Below are 21,755 nucleotides of genomic sequence, written 5' to 3'. Positions count from 1 at the left end.
GCTGTTTAAACTGCAACAATTGGAACTGGCCATTGAGTGTTAATTATTTACATATTTACATTAAACATACTATGGTCAGTTACCTAGTAGAATTGTCTCATTCATACACGCATTCACGTTTACGTTTACTTTTTGCAACTCTTATGTTGTATTCTCAATATAGATTCCCTTATTAGGGATATAGTGAGAATAGATCGTTGTTTTTACAAAATCTCCTTGCTTTTCATCTTTTGACTACATTATCAACATACTATTGATAGCAGTAGTGATACTTTAAATCACATATCTCTTAGCTTACTTTCAATATTGTCATGTCATAGATATTCACTATTTACTTAAACATGAACATGATATTTGTCAGAGAGTGCTTCTGTATACACTTTTACCTTAATGTTCATAATACCTTATTAATCCATCATTAGCGAATTTGGCTATTGCCAGTTCATCCTTTCACAGGAAACATACATAGTCTATTTTTTCATTCAAGCCTATTGGGCTCAAAGTATTTAATCTAAATATCCATCTAGATTCATGTTGCAAAATTATTCTGTCAAGATTTCCACCTCTCCTGTTCTGTTTTAACTGTTCAGTACCCATAATTTTCAATTTTGTGTGATCTGAGTTATGGTGAGATTTAAAGTGCCTTGCTACGAGGCTGTCCATGTCTTTATTCTTAATGTCATCCCTATATTCACTGATTCTGCTTTTTAACTCTCTTGTAGTTTTACCTACATAGAATTTGGGGCACGGGCAGTTAAGTAGGTATATGACATTTTTAGAGGTACACGAAATTCTCTCCCTTACATAATATGCTTTACTCCTAGTTGGAGTGCAAAATGTAACAGATCTTTTAACATATGTGCAGTAGACACAATGTCCACAGGGTACACTTCCTACCTGATGTTGTGCAACTGTTAGCCAATTTCTGGTCTCATTTCTTTTAAATTCACTGTGTACCAACATGTCTTTAATACTTGGAGCCCTTCTTGCTGTTAATAATGGGTATTCAGATATACATCCCCGAAGTGATGTATCTTCAGAAAGGATATGCCAATGGCTATTGAGAATATGTCTCAATTTATGCCAGTGGGAGTTATATTGTGTAATTAACCTCACCTGTGTATCCTTATTTGTTACAATAAATCATTTCTTGATGTTTTCCTTGCTCTAACCCACGCTTTTTTCACTATTTTCCTTGAATAGCCTCTGGCTAGAAATCTTTCTGCCATTAGTTGTGCTTGTTCTTTGAAAACCTTTGTTGAGGAACAACATCTTTTTAACCTAAGAAACTGGCCAATAGGTACACATTTTTTCTGGGGCTTAGGGTGGTGACTACTTGCTTCAAGCAAGCTATTTGTCGCAGTTTTTTTTGCGGTGAATATTTGTATGTAGTATATTATCCTGTTTCAGGATGTTTAACTCCAGAAAAGTGGCCTTTTCTGTACAGATTCAGATCGTTGTTATTCAAAATATCAACAAAATCACGAACAGACTTTTCATCTCCTTTCCAAAGGATTAATATGTCGTCCACAAACCGTAACCAGAGTGCGACATGCCTGTCGACCCACTCTGAAAGTTCGTGGAAAACATATTTAATTTCCCAGTAGCCAAGGTGCAAACATGCGTACGTAGGTGCGCATGTTGCACCCATGGCAGTTCCTCTGAGTTGACTGAAAAGTTTGCCATCAAAAGAAAAGATGTTGTTTTTTAGGACAAACTCTAACAGGCAAAGTATCCATTCTGTGTTTTCCCTGTATTCTTCCCCTCTCAACTCAAGAAAATATCTAGCTGCATTTAACCCTGCTTCATGGGGGATCGAAGAATACAGGGATTCCACATCCAGAGTTACCAGGAGCAAATCTTGCTCTATTCTAATTTTATCTAGTTTCTTAAGAACATCTCTTGTGTCGCTAATATAGGAGGACAGGGATTCAAGAAATGGACGCAAAAAATAGTCAACATATCTACTGATACCTTCGGTCGGACCACCGATGCCCGAGATTATTGGGCGACCAGGTGGGCTTTTTAAATTTTTGTGCACCTTCGGTATACAGTAGAAAGTTGGTAACACAGGGTAGGGATTTACCAGAGATTGATGTTCCTTTATATTTATTAGGCCATCATTTCTAGCTTTATTCAGGAGAAAGATCAATTCATTACAGGACCTCTCATAAATCTGATGGTCTACTTTTTCATATTGTTCCTGGATTACAATATTGCCGCCTTTATCAGACGGCTTAAACACTAGATCTTTCCTCTTAATTAATTCTTGCAGGGCCGCTCTTTCGCCTTTATTTAAGTTATCACTGACAATCCCTGTTACACCTATTCTGTTTACGTCAGCTTCCACAGTGTACATAGTGCGTCTCTCTTTTATGGACATATGTCAAATACTTGAATTCTTCTGATTCACGGTGTGGAGTAATCAATACATATGAACTGATGTGCATATTAAGTCTGCTTTGATTATATGCTTGGAACAGTGAAGCAATAAGAACTGTAGCGCAGCAGCAACATTGAATCATTATACTGAAGAGTTTCAACTTAAACCAGAGCGTGTATTAACACTTATGAGCCTGGGATATGGACATTCAGTAATAATATCGACAGCTTCAGTACTGGGGCCCCATACTTTTTGTTGTGTATTGGTAACTAAATCTCTCTGTTCATATGTGATAATACTTAGTGACAGCTACGTACAATAGGTGATTTTTCACTCTCTTGTGAACAGAAGAGTTATTATGTATTTGACATTTATCCTATGATCTAGCTGAATCTGGATGTGTGAGTGAGTGTGTTTGTAAGGTGTTTTTAACTTTGCAACTAGGAATTAGGGTGGAGAATAGACGACCTGATTTGTCTGTTTTATTTGGAGTTTCACAGTAATAAAGCTTTTGAAAACTGAGTGCAGCCTGTGTCCCTCTTTGATTGACCAGTATTTTTTTGTTCAATCCTATCTTGTCTAAGTGGTAATACATATATATATATATATATATATATATATATATATATATACTCGTTCAGGAAAAAATACTATTTCTCTTGTAAGATGTATCGAGTCCACAGATTCATCCATACTTGTGGGATATTCTCCTTCCCTACAGGAAGTGGCAGAGAGAGCACCCACAGCAGAGCTGTCTATATAGCTCCTCCCTTAGCTCCAGCCCCCCAATCATTCTCTCTGCCTGCTTAACTGCTAGGAAGGGCAAAGAGGAGTGTGGTGACAAAAATGTTAGTTTTTATTTTCTCAAGCAAAAGTTTGTTATTTTAAATGGAACCGGTGTGTACTATTTACTCTCAAGCAGAAAAGGGATGAAGATTTCTGCAAGGAGGATGATGATCTTAGCATTTTGTAACTAAGATCCACTGCTGTTCTCACAAAGCCTGAAGAGTACAGGAAAACGTCAGTTGGGGAAACAGTTTGTAGGCTAAACTGCATTAAGGTATGTTCAGTCTATTTTTTTCTAGACAGACTGTGTTATTTATAGAAAAGGCTGGCAATATCCCCATGAGTGAAAGGTAAGCTGTATTCAGTAAAAGAGGAATCCAAGCTTGCATAAAGGGCTCATTAGTTACTGGTGACACTAATAGGAAAAAACGTTTTAGTTTAATTACAAATAAAACGTTTTTTGAGGGACTTTAAGGGGTCTTTGTGGCTTGTTTAAGGGTTATTAACCCACATAGCTAGTTTAAGAAACACTCAGTGGTGTTTTTCTAGGCCCAATAACATCGAGTGAGGTGGGTGGGGCCTATTTTCAGTTGCACAGTTTATTTACCTCAGAAGCATCCAGCTACTTCTCCAGAGATTCCTGCTGTATTTGAGGGCTGTAAAGAGGTTTTTTTCCCCACAAATCGTTCCTAAAGGGCAGGTAGGCGTCACAGCAGAGCTGTGGCAAGGTGCTGAACGTTATTTTACCGGTTTTGAAGTTTTTTCAATCCGGTTTTTACATTAAGGGGTTAATTGTTTATTTGCATAGTTGTGCAAAGTTACTAAGGCTTTATGATGCTACTGTAAAACTTTTGTTGTATTTACTGCTTTTTTACACTGTTTTGAAGAGTTTGTGGAGCTTTTTTTCTCTTAAAGACACAGTACCGTTTTTGTTTAAAGTGTTATTTACTTTGATTAAAGTGTTTTCCAAGCTTGCTTGTTACATTACTAGCCTGTTTAACATGTCTGACACCAAGGAGATTCCTTGTGCTATGTGTTTAGAAGCCATTGTGGAACCCCCTCTTAGAATGTGTCCCACTTGCACTGATATGTCTATAAATTATAAAGAGCATATTTTAGCACTTAAAAATATTGCAATAGATGATTCTCGGTTAGAAGGAAATGAGGGTTTAGCATCTAGCTCTCCCCAAGTGTCACAACCAGTAACGCCCGCACAAGTGACGCCAAGTACCTCTAGTCCATCTAATTCATTTACTTTACAAGACATGGCCACAGTTCTGAATAAAACCCTCACAGAGGTTTTCTCCTGGTTTACAAGGAAAGCGTGTCAGCTCTGGGTTAAGAACAAATGCTGAGCCGTCTGACGCTTTAGTAGCCGTATCCAATATACCCTCACAATGTTCTGAAGTAGGGGTAAGGGATTTGTTATCTGAGGGAGAGATTTCTGATTCAGGAAAGACGCTCCCTCAGACAGATTCTGATATGACGGCCTTTAAATTTAAGCTTGAACACCTCCGCTTATTGCTCAAGGAGGTATTAGCTACTCTAGACGATTGTGACCCTATAGTGGTCCCAGAGAAATTGTGTAAAATGGACAGATACTTATAGGTTCCTGTTTACACTGATGTTTTTCCAGTCCCTAAGAGGATTGTGACTATTGTTACTAAGGAGTGGGATAGACCAGGTATTCCGTTCGCTCCCCCTCCTGTTTTTAAGAAAATGTTTCCCATATCTGACACCATACAGGACTTGTGGCAGACTGTTCCTAAGGTGGAGGGAGCTATTTCTACTATTGCTAAGCGTACAACTATACCTATTGAAGACAGTTGTGCTTTCAAAGATCCTATGGATAAAAAATTAGAGGGTCTCCTAAAGAAAATTTTTGTTCATCAAGATTTTCTTCTCCAACCTATTGCATGCATTGTTCCTGTAACTACTGCAGCTGCTTTCTGGTTTGAGGCTCTAGAAGAGACTCCATTAGAGAATATTATGGATAGAATTAAGGCCCTTAAGTTGGCTAATTCTTTCATTACAGATGCCGCTTTCCAAATGGCTAAATTAGCGGCAAAGAATTCAGGTTTTGCCATTTTAGCACGCAGGGCGTTATGGCTTAAGTCCTGGTCTGCTGATGTGTCATCAAAATCTAAATTGTTGAACATCCCTTTCAAAGGACAGACCCTATTCGAGCCTGCACTGAAAGAAATTATTTCAGACATCACTGGAGGGAAAGGCCATGCCCTCCCTCAGGATAAAACAAATAAGATGAGGACCAAACAAAATAACTTTCGTTCCTTTCGGAACTTCAAGGGTGGTCCCGCTTCAGCTTCCCCTGCAGCACAAGAGGGGAATTCTGTCCAATCCAAGTAAGTCTGGATACCTAACCAGGCTTGGAACAAAGGTAAACAGGCCAAGAAGCCTGCTGCTGCCTCTAAGACAGCATGAAGGGGTAGCCCCCGATCCGGGACCGGATCTAGTAGGGGGCAGACTCTCTCTCTTTGCTCAGGCTTGGGCAAGAGATGTTCACGATTCCTGGGCTTTAGAAATTGTGTCCCAAGGATATCTTCTGGACTTCAAAGACTCCCCCCCCCCCCCCCCCCCGGGAGAGATTTCACATTTCTTTCATGTAATTAGCAAGAGTCCATGAGCTAGTGACGTATGGGATATACATTCCTACCAGGAGGGGCAAAGTTTCCCAAACCTTAAAATGCCTATAAATACACCCCTCACCACACCCACAATTCAGTTTTACAAACTTTGCCTCCGATGGAGGTGGTGAAGTAAGTTTGTGCTAGATTCTACGTTGATATGCGCTCCGCAGCAAGTTGGAGCCCGGTTTTCCTCTCAGCGTGCAGTGAATGTCAGAGGGATGTGAGGAGAGTATTGCCTATTTGAATGCAGTGATCTCCTTCTACGGGGTCTATTTCATAGGTTCTCTGTTATCGGTCGTAGAGATTCATCTCTTACCTCCCTTTTCAGATCGACGATATACTCTTATATATACCATTACCTCTGCTGATTCTCGTTTCAGTACTGGTTTGGCTTTCTACAAACATGTAGATGAGTGTCCTGGGGTAAGTAAATCTTATTTTCTGTGACACTCTAAGCTATGGTTGGGCACTTTATTTATAAAGTTCTAAATATATGTATTCAAACATTTATTTGCCTTGACTCAGAATGTTCAACATTCCTTATTTTTCAGACAGTCAGTTTCATATTTGGGATAAATGCATTTGTTTCAATCATTTTTTTCTTACCTTAAAAAATTTGACTTTTTCCCTGTGGGCTGTTAGGCTCGCGGGGGCAGAAAATGCTTCATTTTATTGCGTCATTTTTGGCGCAAAATTTTTTTTCTGTTTCCGGCGTCATACGTGTCGCCGGAAGTTGCGTCATTTTTTGACGTTTTTTTTGCGTCAAAAATGTCGGCGTTCCGGATGTGGCGTCATTTTTGGCGCCAAAAGCATTTAGGCGCCAAATAATGTGGGCGTCTTTTTTGGCGCTAAAAAATATGGGCGTCATTTTTGTCTCCACATTATTTAAGTCTCATTATTTATTGCTTCTGGTTGCTAGAAGCTTGTTCACTGGCATTTTTTCCCATTCCTGAAACTGTCATTTAAGGAATTTGATCAATTTTGCTTTATATGTTGTTTTTTTCTTTTACATATTGCAAGATGTTCCACGTTGCATCTGAGTCAGAAGATACTTCAGGAAAATCACTGCACAGTTTGGAGCTACCAAGCTAAGTGTATCTGCTATAAACTTTTGGTATCTGTTTCTCCAGCTGTTATTTGTATTGCATGTCATGTCAAACTTATTAATGCAGATAAAATTTCCTTTAGTACTGTTACATTACCTGTTGCTGTTCCGTCAACATCTAATTTTCAGAGTGTTCCTGATAACATAAGAGATTTTATTTTTTAAATCCATTAAGAAGGCTATGTCTGTTATTTCTCCTTCTAGTATACATAAAAGTCTTTTAAAACTTCTCTTTTTTCAGATGAATTTTTAAATGAACATCATCATTCTGATACTGATAATGGTTCTTATGGTTCAGAGGTTTCTGTCACAGAGGTTGATGCTGATAAATCTTTGTATTTGTTCAAGATGGAATTTATTCGTTCTTTACTTAAAGAAGTGTTATTTGCATTAGAAATAGAGGATTCTGGTCCTCTTGATACTAAATGTAAACGTTTAAATAAGGTTTTTAAATCTCCTGTAGTTATTCCAGAAGTGTTTTATCTCCCTGATGCTATTTCTGAAGTAATTTCCAGGGAATGGAATAATTTGGGTAATTTATTTACTCCTTCTAGACGTTTAAGCAAATTATATCCTGTGCCATCTGACAGATTAGAGTTTTTTGGGACAAAAATTCCTAAGGTTATGGGGCTGTCTCTACTCCTGCTAATGTACTACTATTCCTACGGCAGATAGTACTTCATTTAAGGATCCTTTAGATAGGAAAATTGAATCCTTTCTAAGAAAAGCTTACTTATGTTCAGGTAATCTTCTTAGACCTGCTATATTTTTAGCGGATGTTGCTGCAGCTTCAACTTTTTGGTTAGAAGCTTTAGCGCAACAAGTAACAGATCATAATTTTATAGCATTATTATTATTCTATAACATGCTAATAATTTTATTGGTGATACCATCTTTTGATATCATTAGAGTTGATGTCAGGTATATGTCTCTAGCTATTTTAGCTAGAAAAGCTTTATGGATTAAACTTGGAATGCTGACATGTCTTCTAAGTCAACTTTGCTTTCCCTTTCTTTCCAGGGTAAATAATCATTTTCGTTCCTTTCCTCACAACAAGGAACAAAAGCCTGATCCTTCATCCTCAGGAGCGGTATCAGTTTAGAAACTATTTCCAGTTTGGAATATATCCAAGCCTTATAGAAACCTATAGCCAGCTCCTAAATACCTATGAAGGTGCGGCCCTTATTCCAGCTCAGCTGGTATGGGGCAGATTACGTTTTCTTCAAAGAAATTTGGATCAATTCCGTTCTTAATCTCTGGTTTCAGAAACATTGTTTCAGAAAGGTACAGAATTGGCTTCAAGTTAAGGCCTCCTGCTAAGAGATTCTTTTCTTTCCCGTGTCCCAGTTAACACAGCAAAGGCTCAGCATTTCTGAAATGTGTTTCAGATCTAGAGTTGGCTGGAGTATTTATGCCAGTTCCAGTTCTGGAACAGGGGCTGGGGTTTTATTTTATCTCTTCATTGTACCAAAGAAGGTCAATTCCTTCAGACCAGTTCCGGATCTATCATTATTGAATCGTTATGTTAGGATACCAACATTCAAGATGGTTACTGTAGGACTATCCTGCCTTTTGTTTAGCAAGGGCATTATATGTCTACAATAGATTTACAGGATGTGTATCTGCATATTCCGATTCATCCAGATCATTTTTAGTGTCTGAGATTCTCTTTTCTCCAACATAGGTGTGTCCGGTCCACGGCGTCATCCTTACTTGTGGGATATTCTCTTCCCCAACAGGAAATGGCAAAGAGCCCAGCAAAGCTGGTCACATGATCCCTCCTAGGCTCCGCCTACCCCAGTCATTCTCTTTGCCGTTGTACAGGCAACATCTCCACGGAGATGGCTTAGAGTTTTTTAGTGTTTAACTGTAGTTTTTATTATTCAATCAAGAGTTTGTTATTTTGAAATAGTGCTGGTATGTACTATTTACTCAGAAACAGAAAAGAGATGAAGATTTCTGTTTGTATGAGGAAAATGATTTTAGCAACCGTCACTAAAATCCATGGCTGTTCCACACAGGACTGTTGAGAGCAATTAACTTCAGTTGGGGGAACAGTGAGCAGTCTCTTGCTGCTTGAGGTATGACACATTCTAACAAGACGATGTAATGCTGGAAGCTGTCATTTTCCCTATGGGATCCGGTAAGCCATGTTTATTACGATCGTAAATAAGGGCTTCACAAGGGCTTATTAAGACTGTAGACTTTTTCTGGGCTAAATCGATTCATTATTAACACATATTTAGCCTTGAGGAATCATTTTATCTGGGTATTTTGATATAATAATATCGGCAGGCACTGTTTTAGACACCTTATTCTTTAGGGGCTTTCCCAAAGCATAAGCAGAGCCTCATTCTCGCGCCGGTGTTGCGCACTTGTTTTTGAGAGGCATGGCATGCAGTCGCATGTGAGAGGAGCTCTGATACTTAGAAAAGACTTTCTGAAGGCGTCATTTGGTATCGTATTCCCCTTTGGGCTTGGTTGGGTCTCAGCAAAGCAGATACCAGGGACTGTAAAGGGGTTAAAGTTCAAAACGGCTCCGGTTCCGTTATTTTAAGGGTTAAAGCTTCCAAATTTGGTGTGCAATACTTTTAAGGCTTTAAGACACTGTGGTGAAAATTTGGTGAATTTTGAACAATTCCTTCATGTTTTTGCAGTAATAAAGTGTGTTCAGTTTAAAATTTAAAGTGACAGTAACGGTTTTATTTTAAAACGTTTTTTGTACTTTGTTATCAAGTTTATGCCTGTTTAACATGTCTGAACTACCAGATAGACTGTGTTCTGAATGTGGGGAAGCCAGAATTCCTATTCATTTAAATAAATGTGATTTATGTGACAATGACAATGATGCCCAAGATGATTCCTCAAGTGAGGGGAGTAAGCATGGTACTGCATCATTCCCTCCTTCGTCTACACGAGTCTTGCCCACTCAGGAGGCCCCTAGTACATCTAGCGCGCCAATACTCCTTACTATGCAACAATTAACGGCTGTAATGGATAATTCTGTCAAAAACATTTTAGCCAAAATGAACACTTATCAGCGTAAGCGCGACTGCTCTGCTCTGTTTTAGATACTGAAGAGCATGACGACGCTGATAATAATATTTCTGAAGGGCCCCTAACCCAGTCTGATGGGGCCAGGGAGGTTTTGTCTGAGGGAGAAATTACTGATTCAGGGAACATTTCTCAACAAGCTGAACCTGATGTGATTGCATTTAAATTTAAGTTGGAACATCTCCGCATTCTGCTTAAGGAGGTATTATCCACTCTGGATGATTGTGACAAGTTGGTCATCCCAGAGAAACTATGTAAAATGGACAAGTTCCTAGAGGTGCCGGGGCTCCCAGAAGCTTTTCCTATACCCGAGCGGGTGGCGGACATTGTTAATAAAGAATGGGAAAGGCCCGGTATTCCTTTCGTCCCTCCCCCCATATTTAAAAAATTGTTTCCTATGGTCGACCCCAGAAAGGACTTATGGCAGACAGTCCCCAAGGTCGAGGGAGCGGTTTCCACTTTAAACAAACGCACCACTATACCCATAGAGGATAGTTGTGCTTTCAAAGATCCTATGGATAAAAAATTAGAAGGTTTGCTTAAAAAGATGTTTGTTCAGCAAGGTTACCTTCTACAACCAATTTCATGCATTGTCCCTGTCGCTACAGCCGCATGTTTCTGGTTCGATGAGCTGATAAAGGCGGTCGATAGTGATTCTCCTCCTTTTGAGGAGATTATGGACAGAATCAATGCTCTCAAATTGGCTAATTCTTTCACCCTAGACGCCACTTTGCAATTGGCTAGGTTAGCGGCTAAGAATTCTGGGTTTGCTATTGTGGCGCGCAGAGCGCTTTGGTTGAAATCTTGGTCGGCTGATGCGTCTTCCAAGAACAAGCTACTTAACATTCCTTTCAAGGGGAAAACGCTGTTTGGCCCTGACTTGAAAGAGATTATCTCTGATATCACTGGGGGTAAGGGCCACGCCCTTCCTCAGGATCGGCCTTTCAAGGCAAAAAATAAACCTAATTTTCGTCCCTTTCGTAGAAACGGACCAGCCCAAGGTGCTACGTCCTCTAAGCAAGAGGGTAATACTTCTCAAGCCAAGCCAGCTTGGAGACCAATGCAAGGCTGGAACAAGGGAAAGCAGGCCAAGAAACCTGCCACTGCTACCAAGACAGCATGAAATGTTGGCCCCCGATCCGGGACCGGATCTGGTGGGGGGCAGACTCTCTCTCTTCGCTCAGGCTTGGGCAAGAGATGTTCTGGATCCTTGGGCGCTAGAAATAGTCTCCCAAGGTTATCTTCTGGAATTCAAGGGACTTCCCCCAAGGGGGAGGTTCCACAGGTCTCAGTTGTCTTCAGACCACATAAAAAGACAGGCATTCTTACATTGTGTAGAAGACCTGTTAAAAATGGGAGTGATTCATCCTGTTCCATTAAGAGAACAAGGGATGGGGTTCTACTCCAATCTGTTCATAGTTCCCAAAAAAGAGGGAACGTTCAGACCAATCTTAGATCTCAAGATCTTAAACAAGTTTCTCAAGGTTCCATCGTTCAAGATGGAAACCATTCGAACTATTCTTCCTTCCATCCAGGAAGGTCAATTCATGACCACGGTGGATTTAAAGGATGCATATCTACATATTCCTATCCACAAGGAACATCATCGGTTCCTAAGGTTCGCATTCCTGGACAAACATTACCAGTTCGTGGCGCTTCCTTTCGGATTAGCCACTGCTCCAAGGATTTTCACAAAGGTACTAGGGTCCCTTCTAGCTGTGCTAAGACCAAGGGGCATTGCTGTAGTACCTTACTTGGACGACATTCTGATTCAAGCGTCGTCCCTTCCTCAAGCAAAGGCTCACACGGACATTGTCCTGGCCTTTCTCAGATCTCACGGATGGAAAGTGAACGTGGAAAAGAGTTCTCTATCTCCGTCAACAAGGGTTCCCTTCTTGGGAACAATAATAGACTCCTTAGAAATGAGGATTTTTCTGACAGAGGCCAGAAAAACAAAACTTCTAGACTCTTGTCGGATACTTCATTCCGTTCCTCTTCCTTCCATAGCTCAGTGCATGGAAGTGATCGGGTTGATGGTAGCGGCAATGGACATAGTTCCTTTTGCGCGCATTCATCTAAGACCATTACAACTGTGCATGCTCAGTCAGTGGAATGGGGACTATACAGACTTGTCTCCGAAGATACAAGTAAATCAGAGGACCAGAGACTCACTCCGTTGGTGGCTGTCCCTGGACAACCTGTCACAAGGGATGACATTCCGCAGACCAGAGTGGGTCATTGTCACGACCGACGCCAGTCTGATGGGCTGGGGCGCGGTCTGGGGATCCCTGAAAGCTCAGGGTCTTTGGTCTCGGGAAGAATCTCTTCTACCGATAAATATTCTGGAACTGAGAGCGATATTCAATGCTCTCAAGGCTTGGCCTCAGCTAGCGAGGGCCAAGTTCAGACGGTTTCAATCAGACAACATGACAACTGTTGCGTACATCAACCATCAGGGGGGAACAAGGAGTTCCCTAGCGATGGAAGAAGTGACCAAAATCATTCTATGGGCGGAGTCTCACTCCTGCCACCTGTCTGCTATCCACATCCCAGGAGTGGAAAATTGGGAAGCGGATTTTCTGAGTCGTCAGACATTGCATCCGGGGGAGTGGGAACTCCATCCGGAAATCTTTGCCCAAGTCACTCAGCTGTGGGGCATTCCAGACATGGATCTGATGGCCTCTCGTCAGAACTTCAAAGTTCCTTGCTACGGGTCCAGATCCAGGGATCCCAAGGCGGCTCTAGTGGATGCACTAGTAGCACCTTGGACCTTCAAACTAGCTTATGTGTTCCCGCCGTTTCCTCTCATCCCCAGGCTGGTAGCCAGGATCAATCAGGAGAGGGCGTCGGTGATCTTGATAGCTCCTGCGTGGCCACGCAGGACTTGGTATGCAGATCTGGTGAATATGTCATCGGCTCCACCTTGGAAGCTACCTTTGAGACGAGACCTTCTTGTTCAGGGTCCGTTCGAACATCCGAATCTGGTTTCACTCCAGCTGACTGCTTGGAGATTGAACGCTTGATTTTATCGAAGCGAGGGTTCTCAGATTCTGTTATCGATACTCTTGTTCAGGCCAGAAAGCCTGTAACTAGAAAGATTTACCACAAAATTTGGAAAAAATATATCTGTTGGTGTGAATCTAAAGGATTCCCTTGGGACAAGGTTAAGATTCCTAGGATTCTATCCTTCCTTCAAGAAGGATTGGAAAAAGGATTATCTGCAAGTTCCCTGAAGGGACAGATTTCTGCCTTGTCGGTGTTACTTCACAAAAAGCTGGCTGCTGTGCCAGATGTTCAAGCCTTTGTTCAGGCTCTGGTTAGAATTAAGCCTGTTTACAAACCTTTGACTCCTCCTTGGAGTCTCAATTTAGTTCTTTCAGTTCTTCAGGGGGTTCCGTTTGAACCCTTACATTCCGTTGATATTAAGTTATTATCTTGGAAAGTTTTGTTTTTAGTTGCAATTTCTTCTGCTAGAAGAGTTTCAGAATTATCTGCTCTGCAGTGTTCTCCTCCTTATCTGGTGTTCCACGCAGATAAGGTGGTTTTACGTACTAAACCTGGTTTTCTTCCAAAAGTTGTTTCTAACAAAAACATTAACCAGGAGATTATCGTACCTTCTCTGTGTCCGAAACCAGTTTCAAAGAAGGAACGTTTGTTGCACAATTTGGATGTTGTTCGCGCTCTAAAATTCTATTTAGATGCTACAAAGGATTTTAGACAAACATCTTCCTTGTTTGTTGTTTATTCCGGTAAAAGGAGAGGTCAAAAAGCAACTTCTACCTCTCTCTCTTTTTGGATTAAAAGCATCATCAGATTGGCTTACGAGACTGCCGGACGGCAGCCTCCCGAAAGAATCACAGCTCATTCCACTGGGGCTGTGGCTTCCACATGGGCCTTCAAGAACGAGGCTTCTGTTGATCAGATATGTAGGGCAGCGACTTGGTCTTCACTGCACACTTTTACCAAATTTTACAAGTTTGATACTTTTGCTTCTTCTGAGGCTATTTTTGGGAGAAAGGTTTTGCAAGCCGTGGTGCCTTCCATTTAGGTGACCTGATTTGCTCCCTCCCTTCATCCGTGTCCTAAAGCTTTGGTATTGGTTCCCACAAGTAAGGATGACGCCGTGGACCGGACACACCTATGTTGGAGAAAACAGAATTTATGTTTACCTGATAAATTACTTTCTCCAACGGTGTGTCCGGTCCACGGCCCGCCCTGGTTTTTTTAATCAGGTCTGATAATTTATTTTCTTTAACTACAGTCACCACGGTACCATATGGTTTCTCCTATGCAAATATTCCTCCTTAACGTCGGTCGAATGACTGGGGTAGGCGGAGCCTAGGAGGGATCATGTGACCAGCTTTGCTGGGCTCTTTGCCATTTCCTGTTGGGGAAGAGAATATCCCACAAGTAAGGATGACGCCGTGGACCGGACACACCGTTGGAGAAAGTAATTTATCAGGTAAACATAAATTCTGTTTTTAGACAAGCATTACCAGTTTTGTGGCTCTACCGTTTGGCCTAGCCTCAGTTCCAAGAATTTTTTTCAAAGGTTCTCGGTGCCCTTCTTTCTGTAATCAGAGAATAGGGTTTTGGTATTTCCTTATTTGGACGATATCTTGGTACTTGCTCAGTCTTCTCATTTTCGAAGAATCTCATACGAATCGACTTGTGTTGTTTCTTCAAGTTCATGGTTGGAGGATCAATTTACCAATCAGTTCATTGATTCCTCAGACAAGGGTAACCTTTTTAGGTTTCTAGATAAATTCAGTGTCTATGACTCTGTCCTTGTCAGACAAGAGAAGTTTAACATTGATATCAGCTTGTCAAAACCTTCAGTCACAATCATTCCCTTTGGTAGCCTTATGCATGGAAATGTTGGGTCTTAGGACTGCCGCATCAGATGCGATCTCCTTTGCTCGTTTTCACATGCGACCTCTTCAGCTCTGTATGCTGAACCAATGGTGCAGGGATTACTCAAAGATATCTCAATTAATATCTTTAAACCGATTTTACGACACTCTCTGACATGGTGGACAGATCACCATCGTTTAGTTCAGGGGGCTTCTTTGTTCTTCCGACCTGGACTATAATCTCAACAGATGCAAGTCTTACAGGTTGGGGAGCTGTGTGGGGGTATCTGACGGCACAAGGGGTTTGGGAATCTCAGGAGGTGAGATTTCCGATCAATATTTTGGAACTCCGTGCAATTTTCAGAGCTCTTCAGTCTTGGCCTCTTCTGAAGAGAGAGTTGTTCATTTGTTTTCAGATAGACAATGTCACAACTGTGGCATACATCAATCATCAAGGAGGGACTCACAGTCCTCTGGCTATGAAAGAAGTATCTCGAATTTTGGTTTGGGCGGAATCCAGCTCCTGTCTAATCTCTGCGGTTCATATCCCAGGTATGGACAATTGGAAAGCGGATTATCTCAGTCGCCAAACGTTGCATCCGGGCGAATGGTCTCTTCACCCAGAGGTATTTCTTCAGATTGTTCAAATGTGGGAACTTCCAGAAATAGATCTGATGGCTTCTCATCTAAACAAGAAACTTCCCAGGTATCTGTCCAGATCCCGGGATCCTCAGGCGGAGGCAGTGGATGCATTATCACTTCCTTGGAAGTATCATCCTGCCTATATCTTTCCGCCTCTAGTTCTTCTTCCAAGAGTAATCTCCAAGATTCTGAAGGAATGCTCGTTTGTTCTGCTGGTAGCTCCGGCATGGCCTCACAGGTTTTGGTATGCGGATCTTGTCCGGATGGCCTCTTGCCAACCGTATACTCTTCCGTTAAGACCAGACCTTTTGTCTCAAGGTCCTTTTTTCCATCAGGATCTGAAATCCTTAAATTTAAAGGTATGGAGATTGAACGCTTGATTCTTGGTCAAAGAGGTTTCTCTGACTCTGTGATTAATACTATGTTACAGGCTCGTAAATCTGTATCCAGAGAAATATATTATAGAGTCTGGAAGACTTATATTTCTTGGTGTCTTTCTCATCATTTTTCTTGGCATTCTTTTAGAATACCGAGAATATTTCAGTTTCTTCAGGATGGTTTAGATAAGGGTTTGTCCGCAAGTTCCTTGAAAGGTCAAATCTCTGCTCTTTCTGTTCTTTTTCACAGAAAGATTGCTATTCTTCCTGATATTCATTGTTTTGTACAAGCTTTGGTTCGTATAAAACCTGTCATTAAGTCAATTTCTCCTCCTTGGAGTTTGAATTTGGTTCTGGGGGCTCTTCAAGCTCCTCCATTTGAACCTATGCATTCATTGGATATTAAATTACTTTCTTGGAAAGTTTTGTTCCTTTTGGCCATCTCTTCTGCCAGAAGAGTTTCTGAATTATCTGCTCTTTCTTGTGAGTCTCCTTTTCTGATTTTTCATCAGGATAAGGCGGTGTTGCGAACTTCTTTTGAATTTTTACCTAAGTTGTGAATTCCAACAACATTAGTAGAGACATTGTGGTTCCTTCATTATGTCCTAATCCTAAGAATTCTAAGGAGAAATCGTTGCATTCTTTGGATGTTATTAGAGCTTTGAAATATTATGTTGAAGCTACTAAGTCTTTCCGAAAGACTTCTAGTTTATTTGTTATCTTTTCCGGTTTTAGAAAGGCCAGAAAACTTCTGCCATTTCTTTGGCATCTTGGTTGAAATCTTTAATTCATCTTGCCTATGTTGAGTCGGGTAAGACTCCGCCTCATAGGATTACAGCTCATTCTACTAGGTCAGTTTCTACTTCCTGGGCGTTTAGGAATGAAGCTTCGGTTGATCAGATTTGCAAAGCGGCAACTTGGTCCTCTTTGCATACTTTTACCAAATTCTACCATTTTGTTGTATTTTCTTCTTCTGAAGCAGTTTTTGGTAGAAAAGTACTTCAGGCAGCGGTTTCAGTTTGAATCTTCTGCTTATGTTTTTCATTAAACTTTATTTTGGGTGTGGATTATTTTCAGCAGGAATTGGCTGTCTTTATTTTATCCCTCCCTCTCTAGTGACTCTTGTGTGGAAAGATCCACATCTTGGGTAGTCATTATCCCATACGTCACTAGCTCATGGACTCTTGCTAATTACATGAAAGAAAACATAATTTATGTAAGAACTTACCTGATAAATTCATTTCTTTCATATTAGCAAGAGTCCATGAGGCCCGCCCTTTTTTTGTGGTGGTTATGATTTTTTTGTATAAAGCACAATTATTCCAATTCCTTATTTTATATGCTTTCGCACTTTTTTCTTATCACCCCACTTCTTGGCTATTCGTTAAACTGAATTGTGGGTGTGGTGAGGGGTGTATTTATAGGCATTTTAAGGTTTGGGAAACTTTGCCCCTCCTGGTAGGAATGTATATCCCATACGTCACTAGCTCATGGACTCTTGCTAATATGAAAGAAATGAATTTATCAGGTAAGTTCTTACATAAATTATGTTTTCTCAATTGTCTGCAAACCAGACAAAGAGAGAGGCGTTCTTACGCTGTGTAGAAGACCTACATACCATGGGAGTGATTTGCCTAGTTCCAAGAGCGGAACAAGGGCTAGGTTTTTACTCCAACCTGTTTGTGGTTCCCAAAAAAGAGGGAACTTTCAGACCAATCTTGGATCTCAAAATTCTAAACAAATTCCTCAGAGTACCATCTTTCAAAATGGAGACTATTCAGATACCCTGATTCAAGCTAGAAAGCCTGTCACCAGGAAAATCTATCATAAGGTTTGGCGCATATATCTTTGTTGGTGTGAATCCAAGGGTTACACATGGAGTAAGATTAGGATTCCTAGAATTTTGACTTTTCTCCAAGAAGGATTGGAGAAGGGATTATCAGCTAGTTGCTTAAAGGGACAAATATCTGCTTTGTCTATTCTTTTACACAAACGTCTGGCAGATGGTCCAGTCGTTCAAGCATTTAGTCAAGCCTTGGTCAGGATCAAGCCTGTATTCAAACCTGTTGCTCCGCCATGGAGCCTAAACTTGGTTCTTAAAGTTCTTCAAGGGGTTCCGTTTGAACCTATGCATTCCATAGATATTAAGCTTCTATCTTGGAAAGTTTTGTTTTTAGTAGCTATCTCTTCAACTCGAAGAGTTTCTGAGTTATCTGCTTTACAGTGTGACTCACCCTATCTTGTTTTCCATGCAGATAAGGTGGTTTTACGTACCAAACCTAGATTCCTTCCTAAAGTTGTTTCTAGTAGGAATATCAATCAGGAAATTGTTGTTCCTTCGCTGTGTCCTAATCCTTCTTCAAAGAAGGAACGTCTGTTGCACAATCTTGATGTGGTTCGTGCTTTAAAGTTCTACTTACAAGCAACCAAAGATTTCCGTCAAACATCTTCATTGTTTTTTGTCTATTCTGGTAAGCGGAGAGGTCAAAAAGCTACAGCTACCTCTCTTTCTTTTTGGCTGCAAAGCATCATCCGTATGGCTTATGAGACTGCTGGCCAGCAGCCTCCTGAAAGAATTACTGCTCATTCTACTAGAGCAGTGGCTTCTACATGGGCTTTTAAAAATGAGGCTTCTGTTGAACAGATTTGTAAGGCGGCGACTTGGTCTTCGCTTCATACTTTTTCCAAATTTTACTTTCGATTCTTTTGCTTCTTCGGAGGCTATTTTTGGGAGAAAGGTTCTACAAGCAGTGGTGCCTTTCGTTTAAGGCAGTGTTTTTCAACCAGTGTGCCGTGGCACACTAGTGTGCCGTGAGAGATCCTCAGGTGTGCCGCGGCAGACTGACAACAGTGCAGGGGTGTCCCTCTTTCAAATTTTGAAATATTGGGAGGTATGTGACAGGCTCATCAGGCATAATTTACAACCATGACATTAACATTCATTCACAGACAATCATTACGATTGTTTGTGAATGAATGTCAATATGTCATGTATAGTTTGTAGGAGGCATGGCATGACAGCAAAGTACAGTGTGTGTGTGTGTGTATATATATATATATATATATATATATATATATATATATATATATATATATATATATATATATATATATATATATATATATCCTGTATTAGGCTACAATGTGTGATTTTGTAAAATTTTGGGATGGTGGTGTGCCACAGGATTTTTTAATGTAAAAAAGTGTGCCACGGCAGAAAAAAGGTTGCAAATCACTGGTTTAAGGAACCTGTCTTGTCCCTCCCATCATCCATGTCCTAAAGCTTTGGTATTGGTATCCCACAAGTATGGATGAATCCGTGGACTCGATACATCTTACAAGAGAAAACAGAATTTATGCTTACCTGATAAATTTCTTTCTCTTGTGATGTATCGAGTCCACGGCCCACCCTGTCTATTTAAGACAGGTAGTATATTTTTATTTAAAAAACTTCAGTCACCACTGCACCCTATAGTTTCTTCCTAGCCTTCGGTCGAATGACTGGGGGGTGGAGCTAAGGGAGGAGCTATATAGACAGCTCTGCTGTGGGTGCTCTCTCTGCCACTTCCTGTAGGGAAGGAGAATATCCCACAAGTATGGATGAATCCGTGGACTCGATACATCACAAGAGAAAGAAATTTATCAGGTAAGCATAAATTCTGTTTTTTATTTTATGCACACACTTTTTAAAACAGTGTTCTATCATTTTGCACGAACTTATTTTAATGTCCCTTTAAAGGGTGTATTCTAGGGCTTTATTTGTTTGTTTGTTTTTACACCTGGGAACTATTCCCATAATGTAGTAATCAGAAATCTTACATTTTCATGATGCTTTTCATGTTCAAGTGATCAACAGAGACAGCAGAGGGGGTTAAACTTTGAATAGGGCCAGTGCTCCAAGGTATGCTTAGTTGCTGCAACCTGTATGCCTTGGAGCTGCCTATTTCCTCACACATTATCCAGTCATACAGGGGGAGTAGACAATTTACAAGACACAATGTTATAGCTGACATTGGGAATTGGCACCTGGAAGTTGGTGATCCCTGGTAAAGGCTACTTTAAGGGTTAAAAAAACAAAAGGGCAAGTAACCTAAGAACTGGCAGCATGTTTTAAGGTCAAATAATATTTTATTAAATCTGTGTATTTATGTAGGTGAGAAATCTTATGAGATGAAGATTATGGAAGAAACCTATAAACAGGAAATCAGTCAGTTGAATAAAAGACTCCAGTGGTTTGCAGAGAACCAAGAACTCTTAGACAAAGATGCTAAGAGACTTAGAGATGCTTATGATCAAATTGAGAGCCTAAAGACACAGGTATAGCATTGTATTCCATTTGTATGGCATACTTCTCTTTTACAGAAAACAATATACTATATTAGTATTAGTATAAACTTATTATACAAAAACATATCCTGCAGTTTTGTGTGTTCTGTTTTTCTAGTTTGAAAAGCTTAAGAATGAAGCAGGAAATCAGTCTGCACAACAACAAAAACGCCTTAAAGAGAAATCTTCAGAGGCCAAAAGGATTCAAGACCTTGAACGCCAGGTGAGATTTTAGCACTTCTCACAGAAAACAATCCGCTTTCTTTCACTGTTAAAATAGCAGTAGTTGTTTTTCAGTAAACAGAAATCTAGTTTCACTGTAGTCTATACTGACTAATTGCTTAAAAGAACATGCAATTGATTATTTTAAAAATATATTATTACATTTTATTGTAAAACGTTATCCACTTTTTTCAAGTTCTTGTCTATGAATAATTTCTTGTTCTTCATAATGTAATTGGCTCATCACATAATTTTACATCCTGGCGTTGGTGGCTTTGATTTTGTCAGTGGTTATTTAGAGCAGATTTCCAAACCTGTTACAAACAAGGAAATGGTCCAAACATTAAATACAATCTGTAAAATATATTGTGGCCTATTTATTAATGTGCGAGCGGACATGATCCGATATTGCGGATCATGTCCGCTGCACAACGATAAATACCGATAGCATACGCTCTCGCCCTTTATCATTGCACCAGCAGTTCTGGTGAACTGCTCTGTGCAATGCCGCCCCCAGCAGATTAGCAGGGGGTGTCAATCAACTTGATCGGGTTAATTTCTGGCGATTTCTGTCCGCCGTCTCAGAGCAGGCGGACAGGTTATGGAGCAGCGGTCTTTAGATAACATAACTTCTCTTCTGAAGGCTCTCCGGAAACACAGGGCATCAAGCTCTATACGGAGCTTGATAAATATGCCCCATTTTCTTTAGAGAGGTTTCCTGGGTAAGCTCCATTGTGGGGGTTTTTTTAATTTGATCGTAGGTTTTCTCCAGGATGAAATTTATGCAGGGGCTCACCAAAAGCTCCATGCAATACTAATTTTAGTTTTATCCATTTGTTTTGTCAGCCACATCTTTCAGCATTTTTTACTTTATGGAGTTTTACCATTGTGCTTTGTGTACATAGGATTGCCTATCTGTACAGATGGATAGAGCAGTCCATAGAAAAATCATTCTTTGAAGCTGTTTTAGCTTTGGCTACTGAATTATCTTGGAAACTGAATGTTATTATTTTTTGGAAACACAGAATAACTTCAACTTCCAGATTCCTTTGACTAATAGATATTTCTCCAACATAGGTGTGTCCGGTCCACGGCGTCATCCTTACTTGTGGGATATTCTCTTCCCCAACAGGAAATGGCAAAGAGCCCAGCAAAGCTGGTCACATGATCCCTCCTAGGCTCCGCCTTCCCCAGTCATTCTCTTTGCCGTTGTACAGGCAACATCTCCACGGAGATGGCTTAGAGTTTTTTGGTGTTTAAATGTAGTTTTTATTCTTCAATCAAGAGTTTGTTATTTTAAAATAGTGCTGGTATGTACTATTTACTCTGAAACAGAAAAGAGATGAAGATTTCTGTTTG

The 21,755-nt window shown here is 40.4% G+C and overlaps 1 protein-coding gene across 1 annotated transcript in view; it reads left to right on the top strand.

Annotated features, from left to right (window-relative positions):
- The window catches only part of CEP162 (centrosomal protein 162), a 450,005-nt gene that overhangs the window by 323,620 nt on the left and 104,630 nt on the right, over positions 1 to 21,755 (top strand). Inside the window, exons 20-21 of the mRNA XM_053710490.1 lie at positions 20,002 to 20,165; positions 20,293 to 20,397. Of these exons, the coding sequence (XP_053566465.1) occupies positions 20,002 to 20,165; positions 20,293 to 20,397 (269 nt within the window). The remainder of the gene's footprint in view (positions 1 to 20,001; positions 20,166 to 20,292; positions 20,398 to 21,755) is intronic.

The sequence above is a fragment of the Bombina bombina genome, chromosome 4 (assembly GCF_027579735.1).
Source record: "Bombina bombina isolate aBomBom1 chromosome 4, aBomBom1.pri, whole genome shotgun sequence".
NCBI classification, from domain to species: Eukaryota; Metazoa; Chordata; class Amphibia; order Anura; family Bombinatoridae; genus Bombina; species Bombina bombina.
The sequence above is the reverse complement of the archived record's forward strand: the minus strand, read 5'-3'. Positions and strand labels throughout refer to the sequence as shown.